Raw genomic sequence first — 21,691 nt, forward strand, 5'->3', positions numbered from 1 at the left:
TGGACCAGGATACGACGTACAACACCATCATAGGCCAACCATGGATACACATCATGAAAGTTGTACCCTCCAGTTTGTACCAAGTCATTAAAATTTCCCACTCTCTGGGAGTATTCTGCATTCGGGGAGAGCAACTCACGGCCCGGGAGTGCTACCGCATCGCCCAAGACTGCACGTACACCCAACAACCGAAGGGAAAGGCCAAGGAAGCATAGCAATTAACGAAGTTGGGGTCGAATGGCGATAAAAAGAAAGACGTCATCAGTGACCCTGAAATCATAGAAGCCACGGGGTCAACTGTAATGGACCTCGGCCTCGTTCAACTAGACGACGCCGACCATAACAAGAAAGCCTTCATCAGCCACAAACTCCAAGATCCAGGTAAATTTTGTCAATTCTTAAAAAATAACGTAGATCTATTTGCCTTTTCCAATGTAGACATGCTAGGTATCCCAAAGGATATAGCAACTCACAGGTTGAACATCGACCCATTTTACCCCCTAGTAAGGCAAATCAGACGAAATTTTAAATCCGCAATAAATGACGTAGTTCGTGAAGAGGTCAAGAAATTGTTAATGAAGGTTCTATTAGAGAATCGAAGTATCCTCAATGGGTCGCCAATATAGTCATGGTGAAGAAGAAGAATAGTAAGTGGAGAATGTGCGTGGACTTTACAGACCCGAACAAAGTCTACCCAAAAAACTCGTTCCCGCTGCCGCACATCGACCAACTCATCGACGCCATAGCCGGGCACGAACTGCTGAGTTTCTTGGACGCCTACTCAGGCTACAACCAAATCCTAATGGAGGAGGAGGACCAGGAAAAAACCACCTTCATCTCCTATCAGGGGACGTACTACTACAGAGTGATATCGCTCGGGTTAAAACATGCGGGGCAACGTACTAGAGCCCGGTGACAAAAATATTCAAAGATCAACTCGAAAAGACCATGGAAGTATATATATAGACGATATGTTAGTCAAGTCAAAGAGAAAGGAAGACCATATCGACCACCTGAGGGAAGCCTTCGACATACTCAGACGGTACAACATGAAATTAAATCCCGAAAAATGTGCTTTCGGCGTGACATCTAGAAAATTCCTCGGATTCTTCTTATAACAACGAGGCATTGAGGTCAATTCCGACCAAATCAAGCCCATAGAATGAATCCCAGAAAATCTAACCAGCAAAAAACAAGTACAAAAGCTGACCGGCCAGATAGCCACCCTGTCAAGATTCATCTCGTAGTCCTCCGATAGGTGCCACAAATTTTTAGGCGTACTCAAAAAAGACAAGGAACTCCAATGGAATTCCGAGTGCGTCAACGCCTTAAAGTAACTAAAGGCCTACCTGTTTTTTCCACCGTTGCTCGCTAAGGTAGAACCAGGAGAACGCCTCATCATCTACTTGGCCGTGTCCGACCTCGCAGTAAGTGCTACCCTGGTACGAGAAAACAAATGTACGCAATCTATGATCTATTACATAAGAAAAACTTTGGTCGACGCTGAAACGAGGTACCCTCACCTCAAGAAGTTAGATCTAGCCCTAGTCGTAGCTTCATGAAAGCTTAGACCTTATTTGTAGTGCCACCCCATCTCGGTGGTCACGACGTTTACTTTAAGGAGTATCTTGCACAAACCCGAATTGTCGGGCAAATTGGCCAAGTGGGCCATAGAGCTGAGCGAGCATGATATAACCTATCAGCCGCGAACAACGATAAAGTCGTAAGTTCTTGCCGACTTCGTCGCCGACTTTAGTGCGAGGATAATGTTCAAAGTCGAAAGGGAAACCACCACCACCTCCGCCAAAGTACATGACCAATGAGTTTTGTACATCGGTGGTGCTTATAACACATCGGGATCTGGGCTGGGGCTCTTGATCGAGGTCCCAATAGGCGAAATGGTTCACCAATCCATACGATGCCCTAATATGACTAATAACGAGGCCGAGGACGAGGCTGTGATTGCAGGGTTAAAGTTAGCACTCAAGTACAGAGCACGGTGAATCATCCTTTGATGCGACTCACAACTCGTTGTCAATAAGGTCGCAGGGACTTTCGAAATTAAGGAGCAACAGTTACAGAAATATCAGGTTGAAATTTGCAAACTATTACCCGAGTTCGACGAATGCCAGCTCGATCAAATACCTCAAGTGCAGAACATCAAAACGGACGGACTCACCAAATTGGCAGCAACCACTAAAAGCATAACCAGAGATGGGGACAGGGTCACTCTCCTCCATTCATTGCTGGACTGTCACGCCCTGAACTTGAGGGGCGAGACCGGCACCCAATGCCTCACCAATCCTTGCGTACCAACTTGCAACTAAAGGACTCGGAACATATGATGTCATACTTTGGCCATGGGCCACATTGCAAGACGACTGTGAATGCTGACTAAATGTCAATATAAAACTGGGCCGACAAGGCTGTTATAATTATTACAGCTGACAAACCAACCAAATATACATACAAGGCTTGAAAGCCCAATATACTACACTAACTGACAGGATATGTCTACAAGCCTCTACTGATGGATATATTGTGATCGGAACAACTCTTTGACCTACTCATAACATATATACATATATATACAAGATGTACATAAGACTTTAGACCCGGAAACTCCGAAAGACATGGAGCTTACCGATCGAGCTGAACTCGGGCAACACTTATTGAGGAGGCCTACCCGTTTGTCTGTCTGAACCTGCACGCATGAAATGCAGCGCCCCCAGAAAAGGGACTTCAATACGAAATAATGTACCGAGTATGTAAGGCAATATACTGAAAGCTAAAACTGAACTGATAATATAATAACTGCAAGTAGCTGGAAGTCAAAGATAATCTGAAGATATGCTTACCTGCTGATACTGACATAGCTCTCTCAATATAGTAAGTAAAATAGTTGTCCGGCCCTATAAGGCTCGGTATATATATATAACTGCTCTGCCGTAATAGGCTCGCTCATAGGCGCTCGGCCATACTAGGCTCTATATCTCGATCAATTGGGCTCGCTCATAAGCGCTCGACCACAGTAGGCTCGGTATATAACTTACCATCTGATCAGAGGTCGCCCAATAGGGGCCTGCCCACAGTGGCGGAGGCAGGATCTCCACGAAGGGGGTTCAAAATTTTTTTTTTGTAGCTAGTGGGAATTGAACTCATGACCTTATGTAGATTTTGAACCCCCTTGACCACTAAACTACACTTTTGGATTGTGTTAAGGGGGTTCAAAACTTAATATATAAAGGTAAAAAACAGATTTTGCCTTATATATACAATGTAATTTTTCGGCGAAGGGGGTTCGGAACCCCCATGCGCCCCCTAAATCCGCCCCTGCCTGCCCATCGATTATAGCTCTATGGTAATGAAAATACTGTAATACAATATATATATAGACTCTCTGCTCTCTTGACAAGAAAAGTAAATACTCAATTGAATATGAAGTCCCGATAAGGAGAATATTATAACTTACAAGACTAGGAAAATATACGTAAATTTCGGGATATGAATTTTTCTTTATGCCTCGTTATCAAACTCGTGTAATTACGAGATCATGCCAAAATGAAGGAATGAATTAGCCTTAACATACCCGGAGTAGGGAAAACTTCGTATAATATTTCGTTGGAAAACCCTCGTTGATTGAACAAAATTTGCCTCTGCTCCTTAAAGATTCGTGGACGAAATTTGTTTTTCTGGTTCCTAAAGTTTTGGAACGAAATAGCACATTTTTGTTTCCTTGAATTTTGAGAGGAAAACGTTATAGTCCTTTTAAGTGTGGAAGGAAACGTTCTTGAACTTAAAGAATGGATTAAACATAAAACTTGTTCCACGTTTCTTGGTTTGAAACTTCTGTTTCTAGCCTTGAATGGTTTTTGATATTAATTTGGTTATATCACATTTCAGATTCCCTAATGATATATCACATTTCAAATTCCTACAATGAGATAGGATTTAGACACCTATTTAAAATTGTTACGAGTTATTTCTTAAATTAATGGCTTTGTGCCACGTGGAGAGTAGGCGAAGATTAATAATCTTTACCCACTTATTAGTTAATTGGGTAATGTCCCGTTACCCAGTAATTAACCAACTACCCGCATTATTTAAAAATTACCATAAATTACTTAATTTTTTTTTAAAACACTTCATATATATTTTATATATTATACTACCGTGGTCATATGGTACCTTGCATGGTACTAGTCCATAAATATCGGGTATTTTAGCTCGGGCCATATTTTATCCCAAAATGCCAAACTTGGACAAAATTTATTTTCTTTGACTTGCTCCCCCTTTCACCTTCATGAATTTACTAATCACTTGTGAAATATCATAATCCTTATAATCTCCAAATAATCTTTTACTTGGACTGATGTCAATTACCTTACGACGAATTCAACGTACAATACTTCAGGGTGCAACATCGTCGTAACTTAATACTGCAAAGCATGACATCACCGTAATGTAATACTGCAGAGCATAACATCGATATAATACTGCGGCGCGTAACATGGACCAAATCGAGGTACGCTCTATAAACCTAACTTGGGACTGGCACAATCGTATTATCCCATACCTGCATAACGGAATGCTCCTACCCGACAAAAAAGAAGCCAAAAAGCTTCGAATGCAGGCGACCAAGTACAACATCGCCAATAACGACTTGTACAAAAGAACATTTGGCGGCCCTGTTGATACCTATTTTTTTTTAAATATTTTTATATGCATAAATACCTTCCAAAATAGCATATATATGCATATATAAGCATGCACAAGGTTTTTATAATTTTTTCCATAATTTTAAGGATTTAAATTGATTTATTTCCTTCCCTTTTATTCATAAAATCCCCAATAATTATCCCTAAAATTATTGTTATGGTGATTTAGTCATTTAATTTCTATATTTATGCCAAAATGTGATTAAAATATTTTTTATGCATTTTTATAATTGCATTTGGTATTTTTAAAATTAAATTGCATATAATTGTAATATTAGCCCCATTAGTATATAATTACATTTATATGCGTGAAATTGATCTCCTATATTTTAAAATGTTAAATATCTATTTTAAATTATTTTAGTACACAAAATTATTTTCCAAAAATTATTTATTAGTTATTATAAATTATATAGGGAAAATTGGCTATTTAAAATATAGCCAAATTTGCATTTCAATTGTATCCCAATTTAAACCCAACCCCAACCCAATTTCAGATTAAAAACACCCGACCCTAACCCTAAACCTGCCTATCCGACCCAAGACCCGTCAAATCCTGGCTGTTGATCTAAAAGATCAACAGTCCTCATGAGTTCTTACCTTTTTTATCCCAAACGACCCCCTAACCCTATCTCATTTCTCAAATCTGCCGCCTCTGTATTCTTTCATCTCCTCTCCTCTCTCAACCCCTCAATCTAACCCTAGCTCCTTCAACCGCCGACTCCCTTCTCCGGTCTTCTCCGGTGATCTCCCTTCAACTCCTAAGCCTTCAATGGCACCTCTATTGCCATGCTCGCTGATATCGTTATATTTTTTGACTCGTGGAAAGTGTAAAGGCAGGCCTTCAAGAGCCCTGGGTCACGTTGACTTGCATCTATGGTTTGCTATTTGTCTGTTCTTGGCTATTTCAGTGTGATTTCAAGCAAAATCATGATGTGTTTGGCACGATCCTAAGCCAAAAGGAGTGTAAAATGCATCATAATCCCTAGTTATCAAGGGCCATCCCAGAAATGCCTAACGACACGTCCGCCTCCTTCAGCGTCTGCAAGGTCTTGTTATCGAGATCCGCACAAAGAGGGGCCAAAGCTGGAACCACGCTCTCCGAGTTGACCAACAAGTTAAAATCTACGGGGATGACAATATTTTGAGTGGACCCACGGTCCTCACCTCCACTCGAGTAAATCTTTCCTCGAAAGTACGTACATCCTCGGGGTCGATATCAAAACGAGACCCGTCATCCTCCATGACGACCATTTTTCCTCTACCACCAATAGACGATGAGCCAACCTCGACTGCCTTCGGAATTTCCATTTCTATAGTTGCCTCCGTCGTCTCAAATGACCTAGCTTCTGCGACAATCTCCGGTAGGAGGGCAGTCCCCATGGATGAAGTGTCGTAGCCTTTATATCCATGGTCATAGCTGTTCGGGTGTGACCACAACTTCCACTCGTCGCATGTTCAATGGCACTAATTCCTCCTCGCCAGTGGAAGATTCATCCACTTAATGAACCACCGGGCAAGCTGGGATCTCCACTGACGGGGTGACCGTCTGACGACCAGGCTCGCTTAATATCAGAGTCTAGGAAGAAGTATTTCGCACAGACTCGGCCAACACGAACTGCATCCCAGCCGAAGCAACCGCCTGATGAAATGCGAGGACATGAGCCTTCACCTTCTAAGAAGTTCTCCGACCTAGCATCAAAGGAAAACCGTAAAACGACAAAAAGACATGTACCACAGCAAAAGCAAAATAGTTATAAGGGTGAAACACGACTTACCGATCGAGGGCTTGAGCCTGAATTCCTTATTAAAGGATGCCCAGTTACGGATACCTACGGTGTGAGGCAAAACGTGAGCTACCTAATCACTGATATTGGCAACCAAAGATGGGGAATGCCTCTCAGCTGCAAAAGGAAAAATGACATAATAAGTCACTAAAATAAGAGAAGAACGTACTCCAAATAACGATACTTACGAGCAAAATTCCATTATTCAAGAAAGTCACTAGGGTTTGTCACCACGTGCTCGGTTTTAACGAAGAAATAAAGGGCCCAGAACCGGCAGTTCGTCCTGTTGTCCATATCCGCCACCAACCCCTTGGTTCCGCGGTGGCGGAGGTGAATAATCGTGCCTCTATGGAAGCTCGGCCCGAAAAGATGCAGCAGCTAGCAGATAGAGACTTCGCAGTTGGCGAGCTCCGCAAACTTCGCCAACATAAGGAAAATCTTGTAAAGGTGCGGAGAGAGCTGTGCCGGGAAGATACAGTAGTAGCGATAGAACTCCTCCACCAATAGAGGAAGAGGAAGAGAATAGCCTATATGGAACGGTAGGCATAGAACGCACAATTCTCAAGCCTGTGAACTTGAATCACGTCGTCTTCAGCCGAAACCAGGTCAGCGTGGGCTGGAATGCCGTATTTGGTCCTTAGGGCGGCAAGGTGTTTCGCCTCCATCTCCGACTTCGCAGACTCCGATTCAAGGGCGAGTTCCTTAGAAAATTCAGACGTGGAAGTAGGGTTACGAGGAATGATGTCCTCCACAGTAAGAAAGCTTTCATCCTCTACCGCCGATGATTCTTCGCCACCAGAAGGCATGAGCACCGATAATAGAGTGGTGTCAAAAATTATCTTAACATTGGGGGGTCATGATAGCTAATGTGTATACGGGGGAGGGGGGGGGAGGACCAAAAAAAAAGAAAGGGTGGCAATGGCAGCGGTTACTGGAAGCAAAAACACAAAGAGAAAAGGAAGCAATTGCAGGGCTGAAGAAACTAAAAGAGTGCAAAAGTTTTTTTGAGAAGTTTCCTTCTCTTTATTTGTAGACCTAAGGGGCATTCGAATCGATGCAAGCAACCGCCAGTGGCCCTAGAATCGAAACGACAGGGACTTGAGGAACGAGGCAATGCATCGGGAAGATGCGTAATGATGACGCATGCATTGTGACGTCATCCTGCACCAACCCCATGACCCACGAATCTCAAACTGACATGTCATTACATCGGCAACGGACACCACCAGTCGATCACCACGCCTAAAATTTCTTCACAAATCGTCGACTGAAAAGGTGTTCTCATCGGGGCCAACCAAAAGGCGACCCCAACAAGCGGAGGTACTAACTGTATAGGTCAAACTTTTACTGAGGAAATTGGGCGTGGGAAGATCGTAAGGTGAAAAGACCGTTTTTCGATTTGGACGGACAGGCCGAGGTCGACCAAAGCCTAATAATGAGCAGTCGTTGAGTGAGCCGTAGAGGTCGAGGTCGAGCAGCGAAGAGTAGGAATAACGGCTAGTGTAATCTTGGAACTAGGGACATGAATATTCTCCTGGATATTCCCTTTGTTGTATTTTTTAGAGAATATCCCATATAAATAGAAAGATAGGGAGAAGAAAAGGGGGCACGTGAGATTGAATCAGAGAAAACTATTGTAAGAAGTTGACCATTGAAAGAAAATACAAAGTTTACCTTTACATAGTGATTGATTTTATCGATTATTCTTCCTTTTCACTCACATGATCCAAGAAAGCATTACTCATATTCTTGTTTACTGCCATATTTCGTTGTGAAGGAAGAATCTTTCACATCATTTGATATTTGAGTGAATTGTTCTTCCTATTTACATTTATTACCATATCTCATATTTATTATTCATTACTCATTCTTCATTTACTCCCTAAAAATGTGCATTTAATGACTGAATACACGATTCTTAGCACTTGGTAAACGGTGTTACCCAAACTCTAAGCTAGATCTAGGAATTATTATGCTTAACTAGGATTCACCTTTCACCTTAGTTATCATTTAATTAGTTTAACAAAGAGTATTATACTTTTTTGTCAAACACACATGCCTTTGAAATATACGTTAATTAAACATTTTCATGTAAATTGCATTTCCCGATTATGTAACATTCTTTTCTTGATGTGGCATTTTTTTTTATAAATATTTTGTTGCATTAAATTGATGAAAATTATTTCAACGTCATGTGTTCTATATATCTAGATCATTGAAAAGCACAAGTAGATAAAAGTTTGCCGTTTGTTTCAAGTAATTGGCGAAAATCAATAACGTAGAATAAACAAGCCGTTCGTTGAGGGCATGTTTACGATCTTTACATACATATCAGAAGGCAAAGCAACGTGTCTGTCTTCGTCGTGTCTAACCATAGGCAGATTAGAGTATCGGGAGCGAGTTCAGCCGAACCTATTAGCTTTGGTTCGAACCCTATATTTATCTTTAGAAATTTATTAAATATATATAAATTATTAATTTAGAATACAGTACTTTAAAACGATTAGAATTCTGAACTCATAACCTTGAAATTCTGGCTCCGCCTCTATGTCTAACTGTTGTTTTTAGTTAACAGGTCAAAACCAAACCTGTCTTTAAATCTGCTTTAATTAATATATTTTAGAACAAATTAAATTAAGGATTTGCTAACTATTCTTATGTTTGTTGAGGTCAGCTAAAGCGACAAGTTCACGTGTTACAGATTTTATTAATCGTTAGCAGTTCCAAAAACCTAGACATATGACTAAATGATAAATTAATAACCATGTATGTAATTAAATAAAAGCGGTAACATAGGAAGTATTTACTCTTAAATGAATTTTACGTGACACAAATTTAGATTAGTTTGAGCTGTGGATAATATAATTAAAAATCTTAATTGACAGTACGTGTGAATTACACAATATTTTCACTATTAAAAAAGGAAAAATTCGATTGCCAAAACCGACCGATGTTGGTCGATAATTAGTAAAAATTGATCGAATACGGTCTGATCGTCGCGGTCGGTAATCGTGTAATTGGTAGAGCAAACAGACCGACTTCGGTCGATCAATTAAATTTCACAAATGACCAAAAAAAGAAAAAACTTGTCAAACTTTGGTCAGTATTTTTAATTACGTAATTAAAAAAATACACCATCTGTAAATCGAATCAGGTCTATACTGCAACAAGATATTATTCTACCACTAGATCATTAGTGCATTTTTGTTTAAGATTTTATTTTATTTTATTTATACTCTTTAATTGCATTTTCGCGCGAAAATAACCGGTCGATTTCAGTTGGAATTATTCAAAAAAAATTAATGACCAAAATCGACTGACTTTTTAGAATGACCGTCCAAAATAACTGATCGATTTCAGTCGGTTTTGGCTGAATTTCTAGTAATATTTCCCTTATCGTTTTCGTTTAAAAAAAAAGAAAAATAAATTGTTGGTATCCTTTTGATTTTAGGATGTTTATCATTTTACATGATTTGACTTCGTGTTGAGATATCAAACTCATTATCAAATAAATAGAAACCTAAACAATTGCTTGTAAAACTAATCTTTACATTATAGCCACCGACTAAAGTTTAGAATTGACTTAGCACTTTCTTTATGCTTTAATTAGTACAACACCTTGGAATTGTTTTCCGCGACTGGGGTATTATTTTTTCTAAAACTTGCATTTTTATTATTATTATTATTACTATTTTTTAATTTCTCACCCGATGTTCGTTCCCCCATTGAGTCCGATTAAATTCGAATTTGCGCAATAAATCTCACACTAAAAGGTAAATCGCTCTCTAACAATACTCAGAGCTCAAAAAAAAGGCATTTTGAAACAAATTCTATTTATAATAACGAATTATATTTATATTCAGAATCAAATATTTTACTATAAAATAAAATTATTAAAGCAGGGACACGAGTGGTACATGGAGGAAATTATTAAATTTGTGTTTCCATGGGATCAGTAAACTCATTTTTTTTTTTTTTTGCTAAAAAGAAAACTCAGTTCACTTCTTTTATTTATTTACTGTCCCCTCTATTTATTTCTTTTGTTGGATATAATTTATTATTGACTCTTACAATTTTGGAGTAAATTCAGTGAACTGACTTGCCGTACAGAACGCAGAATTCATTGTGCTTTGTGTCCCCTTAACCAAACTTCAGTTTTGGTCTGTTAATTTATACTTACAAAATTTTGGGATCTTAACATAATATAAAAATAAATTTCAACTGTGAATGGAATTACATGTTATTTAAATATTATAAATTTATTTACATTGATATGTCAAAATACATAAAAATAATCTAAATTGACCCCTCATTTATTTTTTTGACTATAGTTTAAAATTATCCCTTGTCATACTTTAGGTTGAAGTTATATTATGATCAAGAGTAAATACTAGATAATTTGCTAACAACAAAGATATAAATAACGTCAGAGTATAAGACAAAGGTAAAGTAAAGATATTTTATACGGTAAATTGATATTTTTTTTTCTAAAGGGAAAAAATGCTCTTTTTGTCCAAAAAGAAATTGACTCCTCGATTTTCTTTTAGAACTAAAAATATTATACCTTTAAGAATTACATAAAAACTAGTACAATATAATATAATCAATTATAATTAAAGTACTAAAATATACTTTAAAATATTAATTAATTTTCCAAATAGTTTCTCGTTAAATTTTATACATAGAGTATTTTTTTATTTGTTTTTTTTTATGTAGATGCAACTTGTAAAAAAAACCAATAATAATTGAACATTGGATGCCAATTGAAAGAAAATCTATAAATCTGTCGGAACAAGATTTTGTGCAGAAATGCCTTCATAGTTCTACCAAGTTTGTAGGGGCAAAAATAAAAAACAACAAAAACTGAATAATTATTGCTCCAACTACTAACAAATAAATAAAATATCCCAATTTCGCCACAATATTCCATTGATAGCCCTGTGTTTAAGTAATTTTTACAAACCAGTAGTATGTTAAAAGATTCAGAAATTAGTAAGACAACATAAACAGTGAATATGTATTTTACAAAAGCAATTGAATTTTTGAGTTTTGATTTTTTTACAAACCTGTATTTTTTACCTCTATATATTAAGTTTTGAATCTACTTGACACAACCCAAAAGTGCCGCTTAGTGGTTAAGGGGGTTTAAAACTTTTGTAAGATTATAAGTTCAATTTCCACTAGCTACAATCTTTTTTAACTTTTTTCTTTTTGAACCCCATTCGCGGAGATCCTGCCTCCGCCACTGGTTACTATAACCTCTGCAATCTATACCAACAAAAGAATTCGAGTTACTCATCATTATGAATGTATTTCTTAAAATGTAGTTAGCAATTATCACACAAAAAATTACTTGATCTTCAATAAAATTCGAAGGTAATTAGGAAGAAGATTACAGACTCAAAATACATGAATCTCATCACTTGAAAAGAAAAGAGAGAAAGAGAAATGCATTTGGATCAGAGGCGGATCCACCTTACAATCTTTTCACGTAGTATAAAAGTGTTCGAAAGATTCGCTAAATATCAAAAAATATTTAAATGTGAACCTAATTACTATTAAAATTTACTCGAGATCGTTGCAAGAACCCATAAATATTAAATTTTGAATCCGCCTCTAATTTGGATCACATTCTTATATTTCACACTAAGTTTTTTTTAAAATTAATTACGTAATAAATTACCAAATTACAAAAGTGATATATCCGGAATTTGTCATCATTTAAAGGGTATATTAGTCTATCCAACAATATAAAATGTCAAAATTTAGCCGTTTAATCCTTTTTTTTCAAAACATCATACCTGTCAACAATTATATAAAAGGCCACATTTACAGACACACATTTATATAAAATACAGTCAGATATAATTTCTCTATCAAAAAAGGTAGAAATTGATTTTTTTCTTTTTGTTTGAATTTTGATCATAAGTCTTACGCTTACGCTTTCGCTCTCTTTTATCATTGCTTCAAAGCAAATTCATGAATTTAGTTTTTTCATTTTTCAAAACTACATTTCTTTCAGATCTGTTTCTGGAAATTTCTATTCAATTTTGCAGGTACTGCGAAATGTTTATGATTGAATGCGTTTGATTTTTTCTTCTTCGTGTGGATTTGTTCATTTCTTATGTTGTGAATTGTTGTACTGTAGGCATGCGGTGTTGTACTTTCTAATCGTTCTTTTTTTGTTCTTGTTTGAACTTTGAATTAAAGGTTGAAATTGATTGGTTTACGGTTGCTTTCAACTTTGCTGGATTTACACGTGATATGCACGTGATTTTACCGCTTTGATTTCGACATTTTGCCCTCTCAGTAAGCATCTGGATCATAATTTACAACTTTTTTTTTTTCGCTTTGTTTTTCCTTTTTTGTTTGTGTGTTTATGATGTATGTAATTGCAAATTATTGATAGTTTGAATTTTTGTTGTTGTTATTGTTGAAGAATTGAGTAATAGATTTTGAAAAGTTGGCTCCGCAACGCCGATCACAGCGCCAAATGGGCGGTCAAATGCAGCAGAGCAATGCGGCAGCAGGTACTGCTCTATACGATCATCCTCCGGGCAATGCGGGCCCCGCTGGTGATGCGGGAGATGCTGTCATGGCGCGATGGCTTCAGTCTGCTGGGTTGCAGCATTTGGCCACTACCGGTGTCGATCACCGTCTGCTTCCGAACCTACTTATGCAGGTATAAAACCTTACTTTATAATTTGCTTGTGCTTTATCTAATAGTAGTAGTTTTTAAGTACAAGATCAATATTGTTTACATTTCTGTTTGAATTAACTTGACAAAATTAGTAGTTGTCATAATGTCGTTGCACTAAAGAGAGATCTAGCATATTAGCAGGAGGTGTATGTTCACCACTGACTTAGAGGCGGATTCATGATTTGTATTAGTTAAATTGAATAGTCTTTGGATGTCCTGCTGCTATAGTACATTGGGGCATTTTTATTGTTATTTGGTTTACCCTTCCGCAAATGTGGTTATATAGAATGCACTCATACACAAGCATGTCACATCGTTTTGTATTCTTCATTTTATACCACTGACTCCTACGGAACTCTGGTAGCCTTACGCAATTCCGGCAGCTGAGTATCCAGATCATGGAGTTTTATCTGCAGAATGATATTGATCCTCTTCTTTCGAACTCGCTGTATTCTCTTTCTTTTGGTTCTTTACCATGAGGGTTTAGTATGTCCATCTTTGTTTGTTTGGATGTTGCCATATTGAGTTCGTTAATGATTTTGAAGCCTGGATATTGTTTGAAGGGATATGGAGCACAGTCTATGGAAGAGAAACAGAGGCTTTTCAAATTGATGAGAAACCTCAACCTGAATGGCGAATTTGCTTCTGATCCATATACTCCAACAGCCCAAAGTCCAGGAGGGTTTGGAGCATCGGATGGCTTTTATTCTCCTGAGTTCAGAGGAGACTTCGGAGCTGGGCTGTTGGATCTTCATTCCATGGATGACACTGAGCTTTTAACTGAGGTAAGGATCATTTTTAAAAAGTCTGGACCTATCTAGTACCTAGTTTCATTCTCTACTTTGCCAGTTCTTGTGTAAGAATGTACATTTTTTGTAGGGAACCTCTGTTTTCGCCTGCATATTTTAGCTGATTTATAAATTAATAATATATTTATAATTTGATAACACATTCTGCCATACTAGTTTCAGTCTGGCCCTCCTGCCCTACACCCTCCCAAGAAGGAAGTGAAGACAGAAAGGAATGTGTAGGGTTACTGAATATGGGTTCATTGAAGAAACTGACGGTTCTTTCCAGTCAGAAAGGTGTTTAACAGTAACTACTTAGCATTCTCTTTGTTACCAATTGTACAAACAGATGTCACTGGGTTAACATGTTAAGCTAGACTGAGAGCTGTAATTATCTTACTATATTTAACAGTAAAGTGTTTTGGTTTTTAGATTGTGGAGACTATGAGGCAAGAAATACCAAATTTATGCCTGGAATTGGAACCCCTTCTGAGATAGAGGGGGAATTAAAAAACTTGGCTTTCCTTGCACTAATCGTGAAATAACTCACATGTCATGGTTTTCTGCATTTTGAGGGAACCAAATGAATGGTTTTATCGTTTATATCCATTGAAATACGCGTTGCCTTCTACTGGATAACTAGTCTCTTTCTTTTACAAGTCTGATGGGATAACTAGTCATATACTGTGAAGATCCTTATTAGTAGATATTGCTCCATTGTGCTTGAATTTGAATAGGTTGTAGGCCATGCTCTTTCTTTCATAATCATCAGTCTTATTAAGAATCGAGATCATTTCTTAATGGTTAGACTAGAAAATGTTGTCTTACAGGTGATCCAAATGTTTCTCATTTGTAAATACCAGGCCATGCGTCTTGTAATGTTTCTGACTCTATTGTCATAAAGAAAGGAATTTCTGCTTACTAATTCTGGCCTTATTGTCATTTTAGGATGTAATTTCAGAACCCTTCGAGGTGTCACCTTTCATGTCGGGGGTAAATAAAGCATTTGATAGTGACAACGATCAGCAGCAAAAAGCACAGCCAGAGGCGGATACTGCAGCTGGATTATCCACAATTGAAAAAGAAAATAATGCAAGAGAAAACAATGTGGCGAAGATTAAAGTAGTGGTATGTCAATTGTGCATGTATTATCACCTTATTGTTCTACAGAGGATGCAAGTTATGTCATAATTGTGAGACACCATTTAAGAAAGGTCTCTTTGATTGGCCTGTATCTGGGAATGGGACGGTTCAAATACATTTGTGACACTAATAGTAATACGAGGATTTTTTTTTCTTTGTTAGATAGGAAATGAGATGGTGATATCTTTGTTGTGTTTATTTCGGCAAGAAAATTGGATTTTGAGGCATATTTTCCTATTGGATCCTAATTCTAACTCCTACCATTTAATTTCCATTGTTTTTATTCATTTCTAAGATGGTAATTTGCTCTATTATGCCAACAAAATGCGCCTTTACTAAAGACCACGTTTGAGCTGCCTATTGAACCAAATTAAGTGTTCACATGCTTCGCATTAGTGAAAAGATGTTATTTGAGGATCCATGTCCTTCAAAAAATTCTGAGGTTCTCGCAGCCTCCACTAACTTGAAATTGATATGCAGCTTGAAATAATATTGCTTTAGTATTTGGTAATCAACTGCATGACTATTGTCTAGACGTTTGCTAGATGTTACATTCATTCTTTAGCCACTTTCTCAATGAATGCCGCTTTTACAGAAAACTTGGGAGTACTGGAAAATGAATTTTAAGTCATATTTTTATTGTCCTTATATGTTTCTTTCCAGTGATTAAAATATGCCTTCTAGTTTGATAAGACTTTTTTCTTACTGCTTTTGCTAATTTTTGTGCAACCCCCCTTCTTCATGCATTTCATGGTTGTTCAGATGATTTGTTTATTCTTTCTCTTTTCAATTTTTAAAGCTGACGTTAGTGTTTGGCAGGTGCGTAAGAGACCTTTAAACAGGAAGGAAGTTGCTCGGAAAGAGGATGACGTTGTCACTGTATCTGAGAATGTTTTCCTCACAGTCCATGAACCCAAACTAAAGGTTTAAAATGTCGTTTTCATGTAGAGTTTGATTTGCATCACATGATTCAGGGGCTGATGTTTGCTTTTATAGTGACTGACTTTGCAAAACCTATATCAATCTTTTTTTGGGTGGATAAATCTCATTTAACCCTTAAATATTTGGGAGGAACTGATGTTTGGTTGTATTATGGAAGGTGGACTTGACTGCTTATGTTGAGAAGCATGAGTTCTGTTTTGACGCTGTTCTAGATGAGCATGTTACAAATGATCAGGTATCTTTTCATCACCTACATAGAAGATTTAGTTACAAAGACTGCTGCTTTACATAAAGGCTGTGCAGAAGTTTTTCCTAACTGATTTTGGACTACCTTCATTTTTTTTTCTCTTTTCAATAGTAGGTTGTTTACCACCCACTTTTTGTAACTTAATCACATATCCACTGCTTTGCAGGTTTATCGAGCCACCGTGGAACCAATTATCCCAACCATCTTTCAGCGCACAAAAGCTACATGCTTCGCTTATGGCCAGACAGGTCTGCTGCATTTCTTCACATGCTTGATTCATTTTGTTCCAGAGGCTGCTTACTATTATCTTCTGGCACTTAGCTGATTTCTGCTTCGACATGTGCTAGTACCCTCTTGGTACTACTTTATTAATATCTTACCTTATCCAAAAAAGAAAAAAGATGTTGCTCTCTACATGTTCTGTATAATTTCAGGTCTTCTGGTTCCATCTTTGATCATTCCCCCTTTAAGTTTAGCAGTTATATTCATCCATGTCTGCTGATGGTATAACTGAAGATTCATATACTCTTTTGGCACAGAGAGTTCATAGTTGTGCTTCCCAAATAGAGGAGCAGTAATTTGACAATGGATTTAAAGCTAGTCAATTTGTCAATGCTGTTTTTAGCAATGTTAAACTTGCTTCAACTGCTTTTGTTATTGGTTATCTTTTCATTGTTTTTTCTTTTCCTTTTTTCTCTTTGATGATTTAGGGAGTGGTAAGACATACACGATGCAACCATTGCCTCTTAGAGCTGCAGAGGATCTTGTTAGATTGTTGCATCAGCCAATTTATCGTAATCAGAAGTTCAAGCTGTGGCTCAGCTTTTTTGAAATATATGGTGGAAAACTGTTCGATCTTCTTGGTGATCGGAGGTTGGTATCCTTATAATGCTTCGAATATTTCGTTTTACCTTCTTTAAGGGATATTCTACATGCTCAAATGACAACTAGGTAATGTCATACGTGATACAAATCAAAAACTTGCATAACCTAGAACCTGGCACTGGGTCCCCATAATTTACTCTATGGTGTCAGGAGAGTAGTGATACTCCTTCCAATAATTTCTCAAAATACAGGAAAGTAAAAACTGAAAGTAAGAAATCTGAAGACATGTAGTGTCCTAAGTGGTTTGTGGCCGTGTGGCTATGTCAATGCCGTGGTTGGTAGCATGTTGTCTTGGTTGTCCAACTAATAGATGATTAAATCATTGTAAAAACTGCTTATACTTCTGTTCATGATTATAATGCTTCATTTCTGAATCATTTATTCTTCGCCATTTCTTACCAGCTAGTTCATAATTTTTATGTAGGAAACTTTGTATGAGGGAAGATGGGCGGCAACAAGTTTGCATTGTTGGACTCCAGGAATTTGAAGTTTCAGATGTGCAGATTGTAAAAGAGTATATTGAGAGGGGAAATGCTGCAAGAAGTACTGGATCAACTGGAGCAAATGAGGAATCATCAAGATCACATGCGATATTGCAGCTTGTTGTCAAGAAACATAATGAGGTCAAGGAATCTAGAAGAAATAATGAAGGAAATGAGTCCAAGGGTGGGAAAGTTGTCGGCAAGATTTCTTTTATTGATCTTGCTGGCAGTGAGAGAGGTGCAGACACAACTGATAATGACCGACAAACAAGGTAAGTTCTCATGGCACACTTGTTGCTGCACCTTGTTATGCTTCTCTGGAATTTCTTCTGATATGGTGTTTTATTTTGCTTTTTTCGCTTTGGCATGTTTTTCCTCGGATGTTGTGTATCTGTTTTAGAAGTCATTTTGCTGAACCACCTTAAGATAAGGTCTAGGGAAGTTTTAGCTGGAACGTCTATGCCGTTTCATGATCTTAATCTAGTAAGGATTAAAAGTACGAGGTCATGAAGAAAGCTTGGTATTATTATTCTGAATTTTATGCTCAAGGGATAATCTTCCAAACACTGGAAACAAAGAACTTGGTTGTGTCAAGTACCTTACTTTATACTGTAACAAATCTTAGAGTTTCCACTTTTGCCAGTTTGAGTAAATTCACGAGTATTCAGCACTTAGAAGCTATTTTGCTTCTTAAAATTTTACTTAAAGGCTCCAGATCATGCCTGCTTTTCTTTCTCTCCTCCCCACCCCCTTCTCTTCCAAGCACACTGCATTGCTGCCAATTTGTTCAAGTAGCATATTTGAAATCTACATAATGGTTTCTTTTCAGGATTGAAGGAGCAGAAATTAACAAGAGTTTGTTGGCTCTTAAAGAGTGTATCCGTGCTCTCGACAATGACCAGATTCATATTCCATTCCGTGGCAGCAAACTTACTGAGGTGCTTCGTGACTCCTTTGTCGGAAACTCAAGAACTGTTATGATTTCCTGCATTTCTCCTAATGCAGGATCATGTGAACATACACTCAATACATTGAGATATGCTGACAGGTAAAAAAATTACTTCAAGCGTCGTTTGATTTTGTTTTTTCGTTTTATTAAGCATGGGCCTCTTTGAGCCGAGGGTCTCCTGGAAACAGCCTCTCTGCCCCTCGGGTAGAGGTAAGGTCTGCGTACATATTACCCTCCCCAGACCCCACTTGTGGGATTACACTGGGTTGTTGTTGTTGTTGTTGTTGTTGTTGTTGTTTTACTAAGCATGGGATTATACTAACATGAGATTAACAGGGTCAAAAGTCTATCCAAAAGTGGTAACACAAAGAAAGATCAGAGTGCAATTTTACCCCCTACATTCAAGGAAATGTACTCAGTGCCAACTTCGGCTGTTTCTGCTGGAGCAAGAGATGCTTATGAGCAACCTCAAGAGTCTATACTATCAGAAGCAAGCAGAAGGACAGGTTTTGATAAACAACCCTCTAGTGTTGGTTCAAATCTTACCGTCACTGGTTGGGAGGAAAGTGGGGCAAATTCTGGTGGTATGGAGAGGGACAGGTTTGAGGTGAAGAATGCCTATGGTATTTCAGCTGGTCAAAAACTGTATTCTTCAACCAACTTGCAAAGTTCTGATGTAGAAGACAAGGTGCCGAAAGTGTCGCCACCTCGGAGGAAAATATATAGGGATGAGAAACCTGAAAAGCTAGAACGGCCAGGAAATTGGTCAAGAAAAGATTTTTCAAGTGCTGATTCATCTTCTACAAGTTATAGACAACAACCTACGAGTACCCCCACAAAAAGTAATGGATCAAGACAAAATGAAGCTTCTTCACCCCCTCATGATGAAAATATCAATGAAATACTAGAGGTTAGTCTTTTATTCGCCTTTTGCTTTTCATTTTGTTAATTATTTTTTCTTGAATAACTGTTATAAACTTCTCCAATGATATCGGTGTAATTTTCCTCTTTCTATGCACAGGAAGAAGAGGCCCTAATAGCTGCCCATAGGAAAGAAATTGTAGATACAATGGAGATTGTTAGTGAAGTAAGTTAATCCTATGTTGATTTGTATTCTGTTAATTAATATTTTACCTCCCTGCAAAATGCAGAAATATTATAAGTGTGTTCCCAGTGAGGGTTCTGCATTTCTGTGTTATGCATTGCCATTGCCAAAATGCAGCTGTAAATTGTTTTCTCTTGAGTGTTTCTTAATTTTTGAATTTTCTTTAATGTTTTCCTTGGACGTACTGCTTCCTCACCTAACAGTAGGATGCTTTTGTCTGAGAACCTACACGACTCTTTGACTGATCATTTGTGGCTATGGAGTTCATGCTTGCTTGTAATGGGATTCACCATTGTTTTCTTTTTCTTTTTCTTTTGTCTGTTGTCTCCCATTTTCTTAGTTATCTACAATTTCACTACCTGTATGTGGTGGATAGTAGGATAATTCTAATATGTTAGTATTGCTGCGACTACCATTTCATTACTTGTCACCTCTCTCTCTCATGCGTGCACACACACAGAGTTTATTTATTTAAAAGAACACGTCTTAGTTCCAATATTTTGTCCATTTTCTTTTGGTGATGATAGCTGCATGTTGTCAATTTGTTATTATGTCCTCTGAGTTCCTATTAACAGAGCAATGAGAAGGACAAGTTTAGGCCAAACAAAAATGAGATTGCATTAGCCATATACTCGTGATAATTAATTAATTTTTTCGCTATCAGGAAATGAAACTGTTGGCAGAAGTTGATCAACCTGGAAGTCGCATTGACAATTATGTGACACAGCTAAGCTTTGTGCTATCACGCAAAGCAGCAAGTCTGGTCAGCCTTCAGGCTCGCCTTGCAAGGTTCCAGCATCGATTGAAAGAGCAGGAAATACTTAGCAGAAAGAGGGTACCGCGTTAGGCATGAATCTTTACAACATATGTGACATCAATACTTGTATTTACCCTTCCCTTAATCCTTGCAAGATAGCTTACTCTTCCATTAAATTGTTGTAAACAAATGTTGAATCAGGTGAAGAATCATTGTGCAGATTTTTTACTAAATAGAAGAAAGAAAACAGCGTTATCATCTCATGAGCTTGAACCTACTGAAACTACAGATGTTAATGTTTACTCTCGTATTCTCCGTGCTCCTCTAGATATGAGTACTCAGACGAAGCAAGAAGGGCATCTCAGAACTTGTAAATTCATAATGATCATAAATATACAGACTTCTAAACATTGATCGGTCCAATTTATAGGGACCGGGAATGTATTTCCTACGGTATTAGTTGTTTGATTACATCTGAAAAAACTTTAAAGATTATATTATCGTTCTGTTGTTTACTGCTTGCTGCTATTGCTATTGCTTCTTTTTTATTTTTCGTTGAGTCGAGGGTCTATTGAAAACCGCTCCTCTATCCTCACAAGGTAGGGATAAGATCCGCATACACTCTATTCTCAGACCTCACTTGTGGGATTACATTAGGTCTGTTGTTTTGCAGCAACGAAATTGATTTGATATTTTCATTGTGAATAAAGGAGTTGTGGTTTATATATAGAGCTAATAGCCTATTTTGTGAAAGCATATGTACATATTTTTGCAACTAGTGCAAAGTATCCTGACCATTGGAAGCTCATTCTGAATGTTATGTAGACTTAAATAAAACCAAAACCAATATGCTTAAAACTGTTTGATCTTGAATCATAGCTTTACTTGTTTAAAAGTTAAAACTATGCTTACTGGAGTCCCCTAAGGATATTTTCAGGCGACTTCATCATTTTTTCTTCTATTCCATGATCTTAAAAAGAGTAATGCACATGTTTTAATGCTGTTTTTATGAAAAAGATTGTCGAAACTCACAGTAAAACTATTCATCGCATATACTGTCTTCCCCAGACCTCACTTATGGGATTTTACTGGGTTGTTGTTGCAGTAGTAAATTCTTAACCTCATTAAGCCTTTTGTTTACTTTCCACCATAACAATCTAAAACAAGCAGCAATCCCAATTTTATTGA

At 37.5% G+C, this 21,691-nt stretch overlaps 1 protein-coding gene across 3 annotated transcripts; it reads left to right on the top strand.

The window, feature by feature from the left end:
• Positions 1-12,308: 12,308 nt before the first annotated feature.
• Positions 12,309-20,766, top strand: LOC107784753 (kinesin-like protein KIN-13A). 3 transcript variants are annotated; one of them, XM_016605931.2, is made up of 15 exons: positions 12,309-12,390; positions 12,528-12,561; positions 12,716-12,814; positions 12,945-13,187; positions 13,769-13,990; positions 14,942-15,121; positions 15,956-16,060; positions 16,236-16,313; positions 16,492-16,573; positions 17,036-17,198; positions 17,635-17,964; positions 18,522-18,740; positions 18,978-19,551; positions 19,663-19,728; positions 20,411-20,766. In XM_016605931.2, exons 4-15 carry the CDS (start codon positions 12,999-13,001, stop codon positions 20,591-20,593), a joined length of 2,391 nt encoding a protein of 796 aa, XP_016461417.1. In that variant the 5' UTR covers positions 12,309-12,390; positions 12,528-12,561; positions 12,716-12,814; positions 12,945-12,998; the 3' UTR covers positions 20,594-20,766. The 3 variants fall into 3 exon arrangements, with proteins under 3 accessions (XP_016461417.1, XP_016461418.1, XP_016461416.1); XM_016605932.2 differs by lacking the exon at positions 12,528-12,561 and having other exon boundaries at positions 12,318-12,390; XM_016605930.2 differs by lacking the exon at positions 12,309-12,390 and having other exon boundaries at positions 12,428-12,561.
• The last annotated feature ends 925 nt before the right edge of the window (positions 20,767-21,691 follow it).

Source organism: Nicotiana tabacum, chromosome 20 (genome assembly GCF_000715075.1).
Source record: "Nicotiana tabacum cultivar K326 chromosome 20, ASM71507v2, whole genome shotgun sequence".
Lineage (NCBI taxonomy): Eukaryota > Viridiplantae > Streptophyta > Magnoliopsida > Solanales > Solanaceae > Nicotiana > Nicotiana tabacum.